This window comes from Stegodyphus dumicola, chromosome 3, assembly GCF_044657685.1.
Source record: "Stegodyphus dumicola isolate Sdum_Otavi_A_Nest chromosome 3, ASM4465768v1".
Lineage (NCBI taxonomy): Eukaryota > Metazoa > Arthropoda > Arachnida > Araneae > Eresidae > Stegodyphus > Stegodyphus dumicola.
The window spans coordinates 240,765,488-240,786,719 of NC_140770.1; the positions used below are offsets into that span (position 1 = coordinate 240,765,488).

At 32.9% G+C, this 21,232-nt stretch overlaps 1 protein-coding gene across 3 annotated transcripts in view; it reads left to right on the plus strand.

Moving 5' to 3' along the window:
- Nucleotides 1–21,232, plus strand: part of LOC118195687 (uncharacterized) — a 154,810-nt gene that overhangs the window by 98,620 nt on the left and 34,958 nt on the right. For all 3 annotated transcript variants that reach the window (XM_035367015.2, XM_035367017.2, XM_035367016.2), the window contains exons 3-4: nt 12,943–12,988; nt 17,454–17,547. In XM_035367015.2, the coding sequence (XP_035222906.1) occupies nt 12,950–12,988; nt 17,454–17,547 (133 nt within the window). In that variant the 5' untranslated portion in view covers nt 12,943–12,949. The remainder of the gene's footprint in view (nt 1–12,942; nt 12,989–17,453; nt 17,548–21,232) is intronic.

Below are 21,232 nucleotides of genomic sequence, written 5' to 3' on the forward strand. Positions count from 1 at the left end.
TGCAATTAGATATGCGAACATATGTCAACAGGAGAAATTCTCCATACTCAGTGATTCGGCATCAAGTATGGCGGCTATCGCAAGTCAAAACAGCCGGAGTCCATTGGTATACAGAATTCAGAAACAGCTTCTGACAATGCCTATTTCGCAAAGACCCACTTTAAAATGGGTTCCCGCTCACACAGGGATTCAAGGCAATGAAGCCGCTGACCTACTGGCCAAGCAGGCAGCCAACTGCACGGATATATTAGAAAGACCAACTAAACTTCCTTGGTCTCATATTAAGCGAACAACTTTGACAAGTCTGCTACAAAATTGGCAAAGTAGATGGACAGAGGCAGAGATAGGACGAAGGACATTTCGCTTACTGCCAAAAGTTAACATGGAAATAAAGACCCACTGTGCTAGCCTAACACAGTTCTTGACAGGTCATGGACCCTTCCCAGTATACCTGAACAGATTCAGACTTAGGGACTCTCCTTTCTGCGAATGCGGAGAGGAAGGCGACACGGACCATTATTACTTCCATTGTGTACATACAAGAACCTGGCACTTGAAGAAACCAGCGGACTGTGCCTGGGCAATGTGGACGACTAACACACTCAAAAACAGAATAGCCCTTGATAAAATAGAGAAAATCTCAGGACACTGCCTAAGCAGAAACAACCGTGGATAATATTATAATGTTTCAAAAGTTCAGAACTTAAAGCAGATAACCAGAATAACGCTTAGTGCCTTGTAGTTAACAATATGTAAAAACTGTTATTAGTTTATAATATTCAACCTTGTTACTCTGGAGTCTTCCCCGCCGTGATGGTATATAATTCCGTTTGGTTCATGTCTGTGGTCGGAAGCCATCATAGCGGTGCACTCACTCACTCACTCACTTTCTTCTATATAAGAAAGAACGAAACAATTGTTTTTAGAAATAGAATTATCGGAGACTTCTGATGAGACTGTGAATATGGGCCTTCGACGGAATCAATGAATGGCCAGTTAATCTCAAAAAGAGATACAATGAAACATTTATAAGTTATAAATCTGATTAATTATGGATGTGTATAACCTGCTTACAAATATTTATAAAACATATATATATATATATATATATAGCGAACAAAATCACTTATTTCGTATTTTTTTAAGATTCTGCTTTTGTTGTCCAGCAAAATCACACTTTGTTTCCGAAACGTAATATCATAAGCAGATAATTGCTTCGCTGCTGGATATCACTACTCATTTCAATAGTTAACACGTTCCGTTTTCGCTTGTTCGAGTTCGCCAGTTCAAATTAAATTAAATATACAACAAGACTTCGTGAAACACAATTATGAATACGAAGCAACTGTGGTGCGAAATGCACAGATAACATAAGCATAAACGCTTTCAAAACTTATTAACATAACTCTTATTTCACTTTTATTTTCGTTTTAATTTTCTCGAACGAAGTAATACGCTGTCTCTGAGTACAACATTTCTAGAATTATCAACTGAAATTTGATTCGCGCAGTCCGGGCTTTATGAAAATAGGCCGCTTAAAGCACGATCAAGTAAAATGGAGTTTATAGTAACTCTAGTTAAGAAATGGAACGGACAGAGCAGCTGAAATGAGTAAGGAAAGTTACAGGAAACGAAGATGGAAGTTAGTTTTAAGAAATCTAATCTTCTGTGGGGCAAAGAATATTACAATACTTTTCCTTACATATATGAAGTTTTTCCGTTAGACTGAAAGAAGACTAAAATGTCAACAAGAGGTAATTTTATGCTGTAGTGGTGTCTTACTCTTAGGATAAATGCAAGAAAGCGTGTCCATTCGCTGCTTCGCTTCGAAGAGTTGCTACTGAGGTTTCAGCCCTCTTTCCTTCTCAAGATGGAGTGAATTCTTTTGTTCTGAAATGCTTTGAGATCTTCATTATGGGAAAAATTGTTAGAAAGTTATAAGAATCGAATGAAAACGCTTTGCAGATAACTTTGCAATACTTTTAGGAACAACTTGCAACGCATTCTCTTTTAAATGCAATTATCAATTCCGTAATTTATTCTCAATAATAACAAACTGCACGCAAATATTATGCAAACTGCATGTAAATATTACGAGATTGATAATGATACTGTTAGGGGTTACTGATGCTTTTAAGATCACTTGATAGTATATTTTCCTACTCAAAATTAAACGATTAAGGATCTTGTTTACATTCGAAAACGTTTACTACGTTAGAAAACGTTTAGTAACGCTTATTTCTCGGACAGTAAAAGAACTACAAATATTAAGATAATTAAACAGAATTGTTCTCATTTTTTGGAGTACTGGCTGTTTGTTGGAAAGCCACTATAATGGTGCTATCATTTCCGAGTATAAATAAATCTGTGTAATAAAATGGCTATTAGTGCAACCGCAAATGAAATTTGAATATTACCAGCAATTTTAAAAGTAAAAATTAATTGTTTTATTAGGAAAGCAACAAGAAATCATAAGCTTATAAGCGTTATTGAAAATATTATTAATGACCCGCTTCAGTAAAACACAGGAGTTTAAATTTTCCAGAGAATAAAAACCACCTCTTCTGATCACTGCTGAAGACAATTAGATATTGGTCAAAGCAAATTGGCTCTACCAATGGTCAGAAAGGAATGAGATTTTTAAATATCAAAACAATTAAAGAGTCACTCTTGATGCTGTCAGATATTCTGTTGTACGTACAATTCACACCATTAGAAGTAATTCCATATTTATTTTAGCGAACGCACAATTTTTCTGAAACATATCGTTATTCACAATCTTTTTTAATTATATAATTTATTGTATAAAAAGCGCGAAAGAGTACAAAAACTTTATGATGAAAAATTCATGACACCCCCCCCTTGAAAAAAATTAAGCAATTTTTTTTAACCCGAGAATTATGTTGCAGTCATCTTGTTTATTAGATTAAAACTCTAACTATCACATTATTAAAATAACATATCAGAATGCGTGAAATAAATGGCGTTATTAATAATTTTGTTAAATCTTAAAACAAATAATAATAGTTTTTGCATAGTTACATATTTAAATGTATATCTGATAGCAGAACGCATTTAACAATGTAATAATCGAATATTGCTATCACATGATAAGAGTAAAAATATTCTGGATATTTCTGCCTAACATATGACTGTACAATAATGTTCACTGGTTCTTACTGAGAAGATGCGAAACCGAATGTGAGGCTTGACTGGAGACAAATACATATATATACAATATACGGAGATAAAATTTAATATTGTGGTAATTTAGATAAAATTTTAAAGAAAGTACACCGAAGGTCAAGATGGTTAATATATAATTTGGGTCGAAATATTTGATTTTAGCACTGTTTTAAATTTCATAGTTTATTAGAGTTAGATTGGGTTTACAACAGGTCTCAGTCAACATTAAGTATCCACATGCAGTTGTTTAACATATATGGATAAAATGTACTGTATAAGTACTTAACAGAATATCATCATATTATGAAATTTTAGATATAATGAGGAAAAATTTTAAACTGTCTCGTAAATTTTATGAAATATTTAAAAAAGAAATGCTTATTTGTAATTCATAATGTTAGTTGCAAGAGATAGATGCAAATCGTAAAGAAATGTAGCGGTGTAACTACATGTATTTTTTCCGAATGATCTACTTCTGTTGGTCAGTGGACACAAACAATCGGACGTTTTTATGAAAGCTTAACATTTTGGAAGACTTTTATGTCTTCTTACGAAGTATGGTTATGTATTGTTAAATGTGATACTTTGTTCTGCTAATATAAGGAGAAGTGATGTCTCTTTCTATTTTGAAATATCAGTAGCTATAAGTAGAATTTTGTTTGACCCGCAGATATTTTCAAGAAGATTTATAATACTACTCATTCAAAGCTAAGGTAAAAAAACAATAATTTCTAATTTCAATAAGCAATAAACTGGCAACATTTATAGCTTTCCTACGAATAACAATAGGACAAAGATAAATTCATAATGTTTTTAATCCGCACGCACATAAAAAAAATGTGAAGGAAAAGAAAGAAAGAAAAAAAAAAGTGTAATATTTTGAGGAATGTCTTATTTGGCAAGTGATTTATGCTAAAATATGAGTCTCATTTTATTATCATTAAACTGCTTCATTAAACCCAAGGTATCTGCAATAAATCTAACATCTTTCAAGTGCAAAATTTCACATTACGTCTGGTTCACTTTTGAAAAATTTATAGAAACCGCTTCATAAGCAAGTTGAAAGGCTCTATACTTGAACTTTCTAAACGAATGTAGGTTAGGTTAATTGATTCAGGCAAAGCAACTTTAGGGCTGTATGCGTATGCGGACGGATGACTTCATAAAGGAACTTTTCATATCATATATCACATATGAGTCATATCCACGTTACACACGGGAAAAAAGCATGGAAACTCCGACGCAGAAGGCCCGTTTGCCGTGATTCTAAACCGGGTTGCTCTACTGTGTCACTAAACTAAAATATTCAATTTATATGTTGAAGAGTTTCTGTTTTAAGTGGATATTAAAGTCTTGCAGACCCTACTAGACTACTAGCAAGTTATCACTAACTACGTCTGCAAGTTAAAATAACCTTTTTCCTTAGTCTTAAATTGAACAGAAACACACAACCTGTGCCTCAGATGAACCTTCCACTATTTTGGGGATTTAAATTAACATCACAGAAGTTAAATTCAAACGTAGTTAACTTAGTCTAAGATTACACATAAAATAGATTAATTGAGCTAGCTCAGAATTTTACTGGAGCGCAATTTAAAACATCGGGTAGTAAAAGCGAAATATAACCATTTTGACCTTTTAAACATACAAATGTTTCCCTGATTCTCTCGATTAAAAAGGGACCTTCAAACTTATTACAAAATTTCTCCAGCGTTCCTTCTGGTGCACAAGAGAATACTTAATTTTCCTTATCTCCCGTCTTGAAATCAACTTCTCGCCTTTTCTTATCATTTTTGTTTTGCAAGAGCATATAGGAATCATTCATTACCTCATCCACTAATCTCTGAACGTCTGCCAACTGAAAAGTTTTAGTCTTCTCTTCAATAAAAAAACGTTTGTCGAGGGGCGTGAGCAACTTTCTGCCGAGTAATAATTCCTCCAAGTGTTTTTATTCATGCTATCGTGTTTGACTGATCTTAGTGCGTAGGCTAATTTGTTAACACAGCTATCCCAGTTTTGGTGACAATTTCTGACATAGTTGATGATAATTTTAACTATATTTCTTTTTGCACCCTCTGCGATATTCGACTGCAATTGATAAGGAAAAAAAATCATTTTTTAATGTCATGACACTTATACATTTCCTCAAAACTTTGACTTACGAATAGCTTGCCATTATCTGTGATTATTTTTTATCAGAGCTCCATATTTTAATACAAATTTATGTGAGAATGAATCTGCAACAATTTTCATGGAAGCCTATCTGAGAGGAATTATTTCTACCCACTTTAAAAAGTGATAAACGATGACAACTATATATCTATTTTTATTTATTTTTTCCATTACGTGGTTAAGAACCTAATAGATTTCATTGGAGAATATGCTTTTTATGCTACTTAGTGTTACAGAACTGGTTAATGTTACAGAACTTGCTATATTCCATTACAAATCTTTGCAGTTGTAAAAAATTAACAGTTTCCTTTATCCTCTGCGGTGTTTCTATTATTTCGGGGTGGCCTGGTAATGGAGAATCATATAGTTCATGCAAAATACTAAAACTCGCAGGGATAAGTTTTCATAATTCATTGTTATTATTTGTTCCTTTTGTATAGAACAATAAGTTATCAATAATTTCCTAATTTGCAGCGTTGTTTATAATTCCGTTATGTTATGATGTTCCAAGTGATCGAAATAATTTTTTCTTGTGAATCCAAAATATTTGAAGCCAACATAGCTCATTTCACTTTGGAGTATGTTTAATTATTAAATTGTATCCTTGTACTTTAAGAACCCCCTCTTAGAAGTCTAGGGGACAAATTCTTCCCTGAATGCAAGTGTACAGTGGCCGCATGGTTCGTACATATGGTAATCGCTTCTTTGTCAAAATAAATCCTAAGTTTTTTAAAGGTAGAAAGGATTGTGAATGTTTCTCTCTCGATAGCGATATAATTTTTTTTTCGCTGGACTAAGTGTTTTTCTAAAGCATGCAACCAGCTATCCGTCTTGCATAAATACGGCTTCTTTCGCGAAATCAGATGCATCTTTGGCGATTACTAATTTGAAGTTCGCATCAGGATATTTCAGGAAGGGTGCTTGGATTAATTTTGCTTTAAGTTTTTCAAAAGTCGTGTCTGCTTCTAAGTAAATATAGCCTTTTTCCTTTTTTAATTTAATAAGGGCTCTGCTATGCAAGCAAAATCTTAAATGAAAGTTCTATCATAGGAATACAAGCCCAAACATTATGCCATTTTTTTCGCTGTGTTAGGTGGGGGGATAATTTTTGATAGCTGCAGTTTTGGAGTCCTCGTTTTCTATTCCCCTCTGAGGTATTTTATATAATCCAGGTGCCGAAGTTCTTTGACAGCGAGTTTATATTTTGCTGCATTCACTTTTAAACCTATTTTAAAAGTGAAAAAAAACTTTTATGCAAATCCTGAATTTGTTCATCAATTTTGTTGCTTGTGACTGTTATGTCATCTGAATATATGAAAGTTGATTTTCAAGTACAGGCCTTAAGATTATTTCTATGGCTCCTTTAAATATAGCGGGAACTCCGCATAGCCCAAATGGCATTCTAATGAAGACCTAAACCCTTAATTTAATAATAAATGCAGTTTTGGGCACACCTTCCGTTTTTACACCTATCTGAAAATATCCAGATATAAGTATTATGTATTTTGTAGATTTAGTTGTTCCTGTTATTTCCTCAATTATTAGTAAGCTGTAAACTGGATATTTTCTTATACTGTTTAGTTTTCTGTAATCAGTCACAAATAGCCATACTTTAAAATTGGTGGGAGGTTTTTTTTTTTTTTTTTTGGCATAATACACTGGTTATCATAAAGTAAGAAAAAATCACAAAAATCACGATTACTGAAAAAGTTACATGTAGAACTTTATGAAACTTACCCACAATATACAACACATAGTAAGGTATCAAATAACATAAAAAGAAATTACCAGACAATTATGGTAATATAGAAATTAGCACATGTATAAAATGAACAAATCAAAGATCTCAGCTTGTTATAGTAAAAGTACATTCAATATGGAATATAATCGCCTCTAGAAGAAATACATCACATTCAGCGATGTGTGATGCTTTCAATTATGCGGTCTATCAGTTCCATAGGAAGTGAGAGCCATTGCTCTTGCAAAGCAGTTGCAAGCGCGACAAGGGTTTTAGGGGGCGGATTGAGAGCAGCTAGACGTCTCCCTAAAGCATCCCAAACGTGCTCGATAGGATTCAAGTCCGGGGATCGAGCTGGCCTCCATGCGCATAATTGTTTCCTGTTGAAGACAATCATATACGATGCGTGCCATGTGTGGTCTTGCATTGTTGTCCTGTAAAAGGAAAGCATCACCTATTGCCCCGGCATATGGGCGCACATAAGCATCAAGGATGTCATCTCTATAAACATGAGCATTCACGGTTCCCCTTGGAAAAACATGGAGGTCTGTGCGTCCACCCAAACAGATGCCACCCCAAACACAGACACTGCCTCTTCCGTATACATCTCTTTCACGGATGTTTGACGGATGATAACGGGTTCCAAGTTCTCTCCATATCAAATAACGCCTACTATCGCGTTCTAGACTAAACCTGGACTCATCCGTAAAGAGAATAGCCCTCTTGCTCAGGCGTCCAGTGGACATGTTGTCGTGCCCACTGTAAACTGTCCCTGCTATGGCGTGACTTGAGCGGCACGCAAATAATTGTTCGCCTCGCATACAGACCAGCTTCGTGAAGCCTTCTACGCACAGTTGACGTTGACACCAACCTTCCGATGGCTGCAGCAAGGGAGAATCTAAGAAGAGTCGGAGTAGCGGTTCTATTTCTAAATGCACATAATGTCAAATTTCGGTGATCGGCGCTCGTCGTAGCAGTTGGCCGTCCTTGGCTGAACCTCCTAGGTGCCGAATCTGTGATTTGAAATTGCCTCCAAAGTCTATGAACCACAGAAGGACTCCCATTTAGCCATCTGGCCACTTCTGTTTGACTTTGTCCTACCTCTAGTCTCCTAATGGCTTTCTGTCGTAGTTCTGCAGGCAAATGATGCCTGGAGACCATTGTTACGAATAGGCTGTCTCAGATTTCTGATGTCACTATCACAGTTAAATATGTGGGCTTGTTCTCAAACATGGACTTTTATGCTCTTCGCAGATGACGTATTCCGTGTGCAGCGCCACTAATTTACATATTGGAGTTTTACTCAGCTACTCTTACTTGGCAACATATTAAAATTTTACACGGTTTGTCTTATTTTTGAGGGAGTTATCACTATTTTTGTGATTTTTCCTTAATTTATGATAAACAGTATAGTACAGGACTTACTTGGGGAGCACTTATGGGGATTAAAATTTTGTTTTTCAGCTTGTCCGCAACATGCGTTTCTATAACTTCGTCTTTAACTTTGACTTAGTGGTAGAGGTTTGCTTTAACCCATTAACCGCCAAAACTACAAGGAATGTTTCTTTTCTCATGAAAATAATAACAAATATTAAATTAAGAATTTATAACATAAAATTACATTGAAAATAAAAACAAAATGCTCTTACCTGTGGAAAAAGCGAGTGCTGCGTTCGCGTAACGTCAGCGGAATAAGACTACGGATGTTTAGTGAGTAGGATTGTACTCGTGTGATGTTTCTTTTGAGTGGAGCGCAGGATTACTTTTTAGCTGTATAATGTTTTATAAATCTACAAATCACTTTACTTGTAATTAATTTAATATTAAAATATACATTGTATTTCTTTTACAAATACAAATTATTTCATTTGTAAGATTCGAGCATAAAAAGCTTGATTACAATTATGATGTAAAGCTACATTACATACTTTGCATCTATAAACAGTCTGGCTATGGTACTCTTTACAACGCTTTTGTTATCAACCTACTTTACGATAAAATGTCTACTATCTCCATGCAAAGGTTTTTGAATGCTGAATTTACTAGGTCTTCCTGTTGCTGATCTATTTCTGGCTAATTCTACACTCTCAATAGGATTTTGCAAACGGAATAATGTATTCTCGCGTCTGAAATCTAAAAGAGACTTTATATTTCCAATAGTAAAAAGTGGTGATATTTAGTAAGTTTAGATACGGTCTCACCTCATATAATTTATCAGTATTGTCAATTTGACTATTGTCAAATGCAAATTCTGCTTCATATTCCTGTACTGCAAACGTGATATCAATTCTCGTACAACAGGAACAGAAATGTCCTTATCAAAAGACCAATACATTTTTTCTTGAGGTAAAGAATGATATCCTGTAAGCAATAATATTCCAATAAATCTTCTCATAAGGCCTCAGATGCAATAAATTCTGGGCATTTTTTTTCTTTTTTGCTGAGCGTATATATTTGTCTGTTCAACGAGAAGAGAGTACATGTCTAAACCAAAAAGAAAATCGAAAATCTGTCCACTAGTTTTACCTTGTGTTTTGTCTTTTATAATTTCTCTTCTATCTCTTTCTTCATGTTCTTCCTGAGACATAACTAACAGTTCCTTTTTTATCCACTTCAAAATTTCAGTCTTCTGCTTTTTAAACTTTTTAGTATGACTATAACTGTTTTTAGAAGGCTGAAACTTACTTCTTACGCGAATTTCAACTTCCCCAGCAGTATCATTTGGTAAAATATCATTATCATTATTTAAAACATTGCCATTCCTTTCTTCTTCGTCACTAGCCTCTGCAATTTCTGGGGGAACAACAACAATATCAGTTTCATTCTGGTCATTATTAACATTATCATCATCTGTTTCTTCATCAAAAAATCTTTGAAGGGCTTCTTCTAATGTAAAATACCTCGTTCTAGGCATTTTTAAACAACCAGAACATGAACCAGAACATCGAAAGGAATGAGTGAAAAAGGAGATTGACTACCCGTTTCCTGCTGACGTTGCGTCAACTCAACACCTGTTTTCCCTTCCTTCCCAACACAAATATAAACATCTGACTGATGTAATGTTCTGATAAACGGTGACATAGACTACAAATAGATCACTCATAAAGACGGCGATTCTTTCGTTAAATATTTTCAGCAAAAATACCCGGTCGAAAGTTTTGCTTAAAGTATGAGATTAATTATTATAAACAAAATGATTGTTGAAGGCAAATATTTTTTTACAGAAATAATCTTCATAATATTCCCTACACAAAATCATCTGCTGGTATAAAATATCATAGGTAGTTATATTTATATACGCATTTATTTTAACCGTTGCGTCAACGCAACACCAGCGGCTAATGGGTTAAAAAAGAGGTTATTTTCTGTTTCAGTTGAGTGATTTATTACATCTAAAAATTTCTTATCAATTATTCTAATTTCGTTTTTCTCTCCCAGATGCAGTTCCTTCAGGTCTAAGACTGATGGTCTATTTCTTTTATAACCAGGTTGTTTATATCCAGCTGCTTCATATCTTCCTGAAAGTTACTTTTCGCACCAGCAGATTTTTAAAAATCCGAACTTACTATTACGTTTACCTGTAAGTCCTTTATCATAAACACACACACACCCTACCTTCTGGTGCTTATTTTTAACTTGCACATTGGAAGTCATTCTCCCACCAGTGCTTTTCTGTGCCTCAATAACTTTAGTTCTCGCTTTATCAAATAATCAATATCTCCTAAAATTTTTTATGAAATATTTTTCTGCCAAAAAACTACTTTGCTCCCGTGTTCAATAAAGCATCTGAAGGTATGCCATTTAGCACAGTTTGAATAATTGGAAGTGACAAATTTTTAATTAATGCCGTATTTAATTGGATGTGCGAGGCCTTTTTTATTTCTCTGGGGTGACTGTTCTAAAGATTTCTTATTATCCACCGCTTTCCTCCTTTTTTTTTTTTTTTTTTTTTTTTTTTTTAGGTTTATCTTCCCGATTGTCTTTAGCGGACGAAAAATTTCGTAGATTTAGCACCTCTCTGGCTTCCGAAAATTTCCGCTAACTCTTTCCTTGTATTACTACTCGTATTTCCGCGTACTTATTAACGCTCGCCAACTCTTAAATTTCACGGCTAATTCAAAATGATGTTTTAGCGTATTTGAGTTATTTAGCTTCAAGTCTTGAATATGCGTTAACAACCTGGGTAATATCAATTGAATAATTTCAGCATCGTGTTTTTTCCCATATAATAAATTTACCACCTGCACGGAATAAAATCTGTTAACCCATCCACCTTAGTCTGATATTTATAGAGTTCCTGTTCTAATTTCGCTGTCTTTCCACATTCGGGAATACTTTCAAAAGAGTAGTTTTAAATACTTGAACTTACCATTTTTACTTCATGCTTAACCTAATAAATATTTTTATCAGTTAATTTATATATATACAATATATTAACCTAATATATATATTATATATTTATATATTATATATTTATATATTATATATTTATATATTATATATTTATATATTATATATTTATATATTATATATTTATATATTATATATTTATATATTATATATTTATATATTATATATATATATTATATTTATATAAAAAAATGTAGTAAGCTCGCCTAAAAGTTACCAAAAACTGCTGCTCCAAAAAGTTCAACACGTTTAAAAAAAATTAATACATATGAAAATCAAACCATTTTTTTATATTTTACTTATTTTGCAGCATATTGCGCAAGATGTTTTCTAGACCAAAATTAGTTTTTCAAAATTGTAATTACTACCTTGCTTGATATATTATATATTTATATATATATACTATATATATATATATATATATTATATATATTAATCTCCCTCCCACCGATTATACCTAATAAATATTTATCTTGACCTTGCAGCGCAACGGTTTCTATGACCACCTTTTGCAACTTTTCAACACAGTATAGTAAAAACACTGTTCCTAAATTTTCTAAAAAGGTCAACACTGAATTTCTGTCTTCGAAACTACTGTATGGTTTCATCGGGGCACGCACAGTTTAGATAATGAAGCCAAAGCCTTCCCTCGGATTTAATAGTGCTGTAGATACTTGGAATCTTGGGCGAGGGGAAGGTTAAAAGAGAGGCTAAATTACAACATAGTTCATGATCATGTTGGAAGCTAAATGTAGTGTTTCTGTTGTAACTGGAAGCTATAATTAAAATCTTGCATAACCTAAACTAGACTACCATCTAGTTATCGCTACGTCTTAAACAACTCACAAAATACTGAAAGTTAAAATAAGCTTTTTATTTAGTCTTAAATGGAACAGAATGGGTACTTGTGCTGCCTCTCTGAGTGGAATGCGACTCTGTGTTCTATGGTAATTATTGCTCATCTGGATGTATACTATCACCCGTCTTAATTTGTAAAAACAATTTATAATCACCCTGTGTATAGTTGTAAATTTTAACGTGTAGAGTAAATGTTTGTCGTTTTATAATAATACTGCTTTTATGCATACAATATCTGTATAGTTATAGCAAAGTCTGTTTGTATTTTTGTTCGTTTATAATTTGAGAAGTATCAATGAACAGGCTTTGATCGATTCTCGTTGCTTTGGCGAGGGTTTATTGAGACTCGAGAAACTTAGACAGTTTCTTTTCACAATTATTAATTGAAATGCTTAATTATAAGTTTATCTGAGATGATACCACTCGTGCCCGCATAGAGTTATCATTCGTCTTAGTAATGCCGCTGACCGTTTTTAGAATTAAATATGTATATATAAGCAAATTGATGCAAATGAAAATGAGATTCTGTGGCTTGAAGGTATGTCAGCATTATTTTATTGATATTTTATTTCTTCCAGGTGTACCATGCTCTTGAGATTCATGGCACTAGTGACTGCAGTAGTGGTGAGTTTATAATCGTTTATTTATTCCAATTATATATCAAAACATATGTAATACTGTGCATCTATAAAATTTCAAAACTGCTTTTTTTTTTTTTTTAACTTGGAAAGTTAACCTATCGAATCCTCAATCCTAGCGAAATTTCCTATCTATTAAGTTAGAAATAGAAAACGTTGTTGCTTTTACACAAATAAGAAAACGATGCATGTTCAAGTAAAACTGTAGACAGCCATTTTCTTGAAATCACAGAAATTGAGCTGTCAGCTGTCTTTACACAATTCATCTTTCTCAGATGCTCAAGAACATTACTAGCGTCAGTAATTAAATCGTCACTTCTTAAATGATTTTATGACAGAATCACATTTCTAATGAATCCAGTAATGCTTTCTACATATTCGCATACTTTTTTGAAATTCTGCTTGTTGGGCTTATATCAAAATTTGAAGATTGCATCCAGTTGTTCTAACTCTCCTTTCGGAATCCTTTGAATGACTTTTTATTATGAGTAATCGCTAATGTCTTAACAAATTACAGCGTTCAAGAACACGTAGTGTCTTCGGGAAAAATAGTGCGTAGTAGTAGTTTCTGGTGAAAATCGACAAATACGATATTTTTGTAAGAACAGTATTTATGCATAACTTCCTTATATTATTGGCTTTAGTATTCATATTATTCCTTGTGACTTTCCCTTTTTAAACAGAGATCCATTCATTTAGTATGATGACTAATAACATCATGAATCTCTTCCTCTAAATATGTAAAAATGAAGTTCTTAAATGTCAGCTGTTTCGTAATTTTCAGTATTTAACTGACCGTATATTTACGAAGTGACTAGCTTACTGCCTACCGAGTAAAATATTTATTTTCTTAGTTGAAAAATTGACGCTAAGCTTGTATTTAAAAAAGTTTACTAAAAGTTAAAATTCTAGTTTTCTAAAAACTAAAGTAAGTGTAACTTGAGCAAAGCAACAAAGCTTTAAATTGAGTTAAGGAATTTAAGTCTTTACGAATTTTATATTCCAGCTTCTTCAGGTTGAACCGATGAGTCCAAAAACCAATGCTTTTTATTAAAACTAATAGAAGAAACAAAAACTTAAATTCAGACTATTAAAAGGGAATAGAACAATAGTTTTATTTTCGAAGTTTAATTAATTTATCACTATAATACTTGAAAAGCTGAAACTTGTAAAGGAAGAAATATCTTCATAGAGAGTTTCTAAATGAAGGTACGTTTATTTGCTTTAGGCGTGAGAAAAAATATGAGAACTTTAGAGAGTCTTGTAGAATTTTTTCCGATGGTATAAAACTAAAGAGATCCACACGGTCCTAGCCAGGTTTCGAACTCCGAACCTCCGGAATGCGGGTCGAGTGTTCTTCCAGTTACATCAGAAAGGCATGTGGACAGAAGAAAGAGCATACTTTATAGCCTCATCTACTAGCTAATTCATTTTCGAAAACTGAGCTTGAGACGAAAATATTAGTGTTTTGGGATTTCAATCAATCTGCCTTTTGTAGGCGCTTCCTCAAATTCAAAGAAATTAATTGCCGAGCTCTCAGCCAAGAAGTCTCTTGTTATTGCCCCCCTGCTTTTCTAACCGTGGATGAATGACTTCTTCTCGTAAAAATCAGAAATGTCTTATTTTTTTTTGTACGCACCCTTTTCAACAGCAATATTGTTTTTTTGATGTGGAGAATATAATTCAACAATCACCTTTTCTAATATCTTCAACTTTTTTAAATACCAACTTAATTTTAATTTATAATGACATTTCCGTCCATTTTAAGCATTTAAGAAAGGGAATGATATGAATTAGCAATTTAAACTGCATTGAACATTCATTTTTATTATGATGCATTATAACTCTCAAACATTTGAAACATCCTTCTGGAAGAAGTTGCAAAAAATGATGCACGATTAAAATTAATAGTAACATTATTTGAGTATATGAGAATATCCAAAAGAAAAATATCTAATAAAAATTTTAAATAAAATATAAACCACCACAAATTTATAATTTCAATACTGGAATACTGTTTTAGCGGCAGTGGTAAACTACTAGCAAATTTCCGCATAGAATAAAAAAATATGCTTTAAGAGTTTCAGGAATTAAAATATATACATTTCTTATATTATAATCGTATTTTTATATTAATTAACCCAGTTTCGTGATTGGGATATATACTACTCCTTTTTCTTTAGGCCCACCAGCGGCCGAGCGGTAACGTCGCTGACCACTGGTAGTTCGGTCCGAGGTTCGAATACCGCGAATGAGCTGGCTGCATGGTTGTTTTCGTGGTTTTCCTCATGTGTAACGTGTATACGAGCCAGTTCCCTCAAAACGTCCTCCACGAAGGCATCCCTCCCTTAAGGCAGATAGCCCTCGAGTGCTTTGCCGTAATCTAATAAACCAAACCTTTTTCTTTAGTCCTTACCATTACGTAAAAGAGTTAAGACTATTTTAAAAAAAGGTTTTGAATATCTCAGAGATGGAGTTTTATGTAGCGAAGCTCGCAGGTTTTCTTCTTTTTGCCCAACTTTGCCAGTTAGTATTCCGGCATTAGCTAGTAGCCGAAGTTAAATCACGCCATTACATGCTTTGAACAAACGCTTAGTTAGGCAGGCTTGGGTGTAGTGCCATGCAGCGAATCCATTTTAGATTGTATTTTCAATGTTCTGATCTTTAACATCCGCAACTGATGAGTTTGATTGTACGCTCAAATTGCGTCGTCTGTTGAGTTCAAGTTTTAATAAAAAGGTTTATTTAAAACCTTCCTAACAATCTTACTTTCCCAAACAAAGCGATAACACACTTGGCAGTCAAGTAGTGTGTAAAGAGCACACCAGCGGCTGAGCGGTAAAGTCGCTAACCACTGGTAGTTCGGTTCGAGGTTCAAATCCCGCGAACGGGCTGGCTGCATAGGCGTTTTCGTGGTTTTCCCCATGTGTAACGTGTATACGAGCCAATTTTCCTTAGAAAGTCCTCCACGAAGGCATCCCTCCCCTTAGACAGATAGCCCTAGTGTGCTTTGCCGTAATTAAATAAACCAAACCAAGTAGTGTGTAAAGAACTTTTAAGTTTACTTGAGGATCTTATAACATTTCTTGAAACCTATGATAAATATGAGCTTTTTTTTAACAGATTATTTATTTTTAAGTGATTGTGTAGTATAATGCGAATAATAATTGATGTAATACATTAAATGAACATTATGGCTCACTGATAAATAGAGTTTTCCTAAGCAGATTTTCTGCATACAATACAGTATGACAAGTACTAAAATTTATCTATAAAATATGATTTTTGGACTCATTAATTCATCTAAACTCTTAACTTTGCAAACGTAAAGAAACTGGGCTGTTAAGTATATGCTTTGTGACACTTTAACAAGCGAGCTAGATTAAATGGGAAAAAATTGCAAAACGGAAATAATTACACAAATAAAAATTGAAATAAACACTGCATTCTTATATCTAAAACTTTATACGATTTTCTTGTATTTTATCGACCACTTCTTTCCCGTATATATTGAAATGTTGTTTTTAGAGGATTAATATCTTTGATTTATTAAAAATTGTTTAAAAACACTTTATCACAGAAATTGCATAAAGTAATGAATCAATTCAGGTATTCTGCATAATTTTTCCCATAAGTTGCCACAAATAATTTTTCCTCTCACGTCTAGGAGATTCTAAGACCAAGCCATGATTTTCTCAAAAGGTCTGCCAAATGTTTACTTGAAATTAAAAACAAAATTACATTTTTTGTATAAAATTTAGGCTTAAAGTTTCCCATTTTAAGAATTTAAATAAATTTGAAATATATTACGTAACTAAAGATCTTTTTGTTGCGCAAACATTACTTGCTAAGCTGAAAGTTGATTCAGCAGCGTTATATTAGCGAAAGTCTCTGACGCCTTTAACTCTGTTTACATTAGAAATTTATTCAGGAAACGTTCGTTATGCAGTTTTTCTGCTGTGGCTGTTTAACGGAAATCCCCAAATTGATTTATTTTTATTTCATGTTTTAATATGAAGTTTAATGTTTGTGGTACTGGCCATAGCCCATTTTCTTCTACCCTATTGCATATCTCTGAATTAACAAAAATTAAAAATCATATTTAATTCTTCATTATTTGCATTTTTTTAATAACTAGCCGCTTACGAGGCCAGCCATCTACAATTGTTATCATAAATAAGAAAAAATTTACAGTGATTTTAAAAAATCCAGCTAGTGTAATTTCACAGATTATTTAATATTTCGAATTAAACATCTCATGATTTAAATGCATTTTTATTTAAATCAATCATATTAAAAAGTAGTAAAAAGTATTCTTAAGAGCTGAGTTTGTTGCTTTTAAATAGCTTGGTTTGGTTGTCAATAAATGAGTAATGAAAAATTTTATACATTTTTTAAACAATATTTTTTTAATTCTATTCATTAAAATTTCTTTTTCTCTCCTTCCACAGCGCATGGTTTCAGCTCAAGACAGAGGTGGTACTATTCTCCAACAAGGGGAGACCACCGACCCTCAAAGCGTCATTGTAACAGCCAGAACTCGCGGTAAGTTAAGCAATGTATATTTTTTTCCATTCCCATAAGCGTTTATTTTAGAACCTGAAAGCTGTAATCAAGTTCTTCTGATCTTTTAGAAGGATTCTATTCAAAATTTTATTTTGGAGTATTTTAAATTAATTTACTCAACTTCTCATTTCATAATGGCAGTCGTATGTCCCCATGTGATTATTGCAAGATCAATTCTGTATAAGCGTTCAGATTTTTTAATAATTGTGTTGGAAAAGTATTTAGAAATTTAAAACAGTTTGGAAAATTTGATGACGAACCGCGTAGTCGTAAAACACATATAGTCCAACTTAGTCCAGCTTAGACCAATACGGATTCATCCTAATCCGATCTGAAAATTTCAAAGCAAACTAAATTTTAACTGAGCAAAATAAAAACAAAATTTAAGACATTAATACACAAAATTATTTTAATACGTAAATGATCTCTGTTTCCCTTTTATATAATCAAATCTCTTTTTATGCGCTTAATCTTTATGCGGTTTTAAAGATATGAGATACAAAATGTAACTTGATTGATACAACTTGAATTTAAACTTGTCAATATTTCTTATATCAAATAAACATTCATTTCCAATAAATGAATTTGATGCTTTTAGTTTTATAATTGGGATTACCAATATAAATCTTAATTACTTTATTACTAGCACTAAATTATCTATAAAACAATATAATAGAATTAATAGAATTAACAAAGGAAAACGATAAAGACAAACATAGTATAATTATTTTTTCTTGTATTTGTCTAACTTTATGGTACTTTAGATAAACAATGAATCAGTCATTTACATTTACATTAAAAAGGTACAAATATTATAAGATTTTAAATTTAAAAGACTTTAGACTTTTATTAGACTATTTATTAGACTTTTAAATTTAAAAGAATATTATTTTTAATTTTAAGGTATAAAATAATTGCTTTATCTGAGAATGTAGCAATTGCATTTTTATAATCTAAAAACTTATTATCTAATAACTTCTAATCCTAATAGCTTTCACGGCGACAAATAGCAGCCATACAGGAATATAGCTATCATTTCATGTTAAATTTCGCACAGTCTGCCAAATGGAAATTTGAAACGTTGCTATGTCATCCAAGGGCAAGAAAGATTACCGATTGCCTTGGCAAAGATTCCGCGGTCTTTTGAATTACTGTTCAGTTGTACTCCATAATTGAATAGATTTATAGTTTCTCCATGCACAGGCCGTTTTATCTTCATGGACGTGTTGTAGGATATTAGATGTACTGTTTTCAGTACCGAATATAGCTGTATATACACTAGTTGATAGAAAGAATGCATAACCACGCAGATTTCTTTGGGCACACGTATAAATTATGCATTTGCAAGCCGGTTAACACACGGGATATAAGCATCCAAACAATGTTTTGGAATCTTAATGGCTTTAATATGCGAGTTTTTATGCTATTTACGAGTGTGGTGAACGAAGAAAATAAAGGTATGGCATTAATGGGGTTCTAACATCTTAGCGATGCGTGGCGGTGAGAGAAAATTTTCGAAGAAAGGTGCTCCTCCTTTCCATACCTTTGGAGGGTTCCTAGTCAAAAAAGTGTCCTTGAAAGCGAAGTTCCGGCTACACATGTGGGACATTTTACGACTGTGGCGACCATGTTTCGTCTGTAACTGCGGTCCGCATAGAGTTTCTCACAAAGAATTGGTTTTCGTTAAAAATGTTTCTTTTGACGCGTAATCAATGATAAGAAATGTGCAGTGTTGTATGGGACTCGAAGCCTGGAGATGGACGTCAATCAGGACTAATTATCCAATAAGACGTGACACCCATATAATCTATCCCACGGTCCACAAGTGAAGATATTTTGAATGTTTCTACTATCTCAGTGGCGATTCTTAAAATTTCGCGATGAAATCTGAATAGAGTTGCCTAGATTGAAAAATATGAAAGCGTCCTTCAGCTACGAATCTTGTTTCTGTCTCACAAATGATAATTAGCATGTAAGGATTGGAAGCGATGTGATCATCAGTCGGATGCATCTGCCATTTTTTAGAGAGGATATAACGTGGAATAATTGTTTGGGGTGTCATTAGAGCTAATAATGATTCATGTCTAGTGCACATTAATGGTATGCCACTGTTGACATGCTACAGTCTAAACATTTTCTGTATCTTCTAAACATATCTTTCTGTAACGTCTGACAACCATTTTTAAAAAGATATCGCCCGACCTGACACTCTTATGCTCAGCCTGAATGAAATGCAGGATGTGAGAGACCTCTTTTGTCCAACTTGAACTCCCAATCTCTCGCTAGTCGAACGTTTGTAGAATATGATTGAGCGACTGTTGAATCTTTCCCACTTTTGCGAAACAACGATTAATTGCATGGTTTTATCAACAACACGTGACGCATTATAGCACATGATATGATTAGAATTTCTTTGTTTCGATGCATGGAAACGCTGAAGAATGTATGGCCTCAAATATGGCTGAAAATCTTTTTGATGTTTGATTTATCTAAGTATCTTACCGTTGTATATTATTTGAAAATTAATCATTCTTTAAATGATTGATTATTTATCTATGTACAAAGTTTGGTCTCTTTCTAATCAATCTGTAAGGTGTGGGGTTTTCTGTCAAGCTGTATATTATATTGTGCCCAAGATGCCGTATGGTACACTGCGCAAAAAAAGAAAAAAAAAGGACAGTTCTATATCTACTTTTCTACTGGGCCGATTGACGAAATTCAGCTTGCGTTTTTCATGTCTCGAAAGTGTGACTGAGGATATGTATTAGATTTATATATATCATTGTTCTAATATAGGTATTTTGACACAAAATCGGATTTTTTCTGACATGACATGACAATTTTTTTCCATATTTTGATTCTATCATTAAAATTATGCCAGATTGCCAAGTTTTGTAAAAATCGCACGAATAGTTTTTAAAAAATTAGCTCTCAGAATTTTAGCTCCTCCATGTTAATTGAATTTGTCATATATTTACTAATATATCTTTTTTATTTAAAAATTTTTTTTTGTTCTTCCTTTTACATTTAGGAATTTACGTTCTTTCCAAATAAAATTCATCCATTTTTTATGATTTATTTTTAAAATTTGTGTTTTTAAACAACGTTTACAAATTTTTCGAAAAATATTTTGAATTATAAACTATAAAAGTTTTACCATCATCTTAAAGTAGATGTATTTCTAAGCATACGTACAAAAAAAAATTAGACTTTTTTTATACAAAATTTCCTAAGATTTACATGAATTTATATATTGGCGCGTTTTGACATTTGGCACATTTGCTGTTAAGCGATAATGACGCCAAATGTGGTTTACGCGCTTTGTTAAAATTATTTGAAAGTATGAACGATGACTTTTTTCCCGCTTCTGTACAATGAAAAAAAAAAAAAAAAGGAAGGGAAAATAGGTTGCTATAAATTAAGAAGTTCGTCAAATAAATTATTCTTGGCGCAAACTGAAAAAAAAAAAAAAAAAAAAAAAAAAAAAAAATGTGCCAAGATAAATTTTTGAACTTCTCTTTGAATTTCGCACCAGATTTAATAAAATTTAATATTTAGTCGTAGAATCGAAATATGGAAAAAAATTTACATGTCATTTCAGAAAAAGTCCGATTTTGTGTCAAAATACCTATATTAGAACAATTTGAATTTACCAAATGCTATG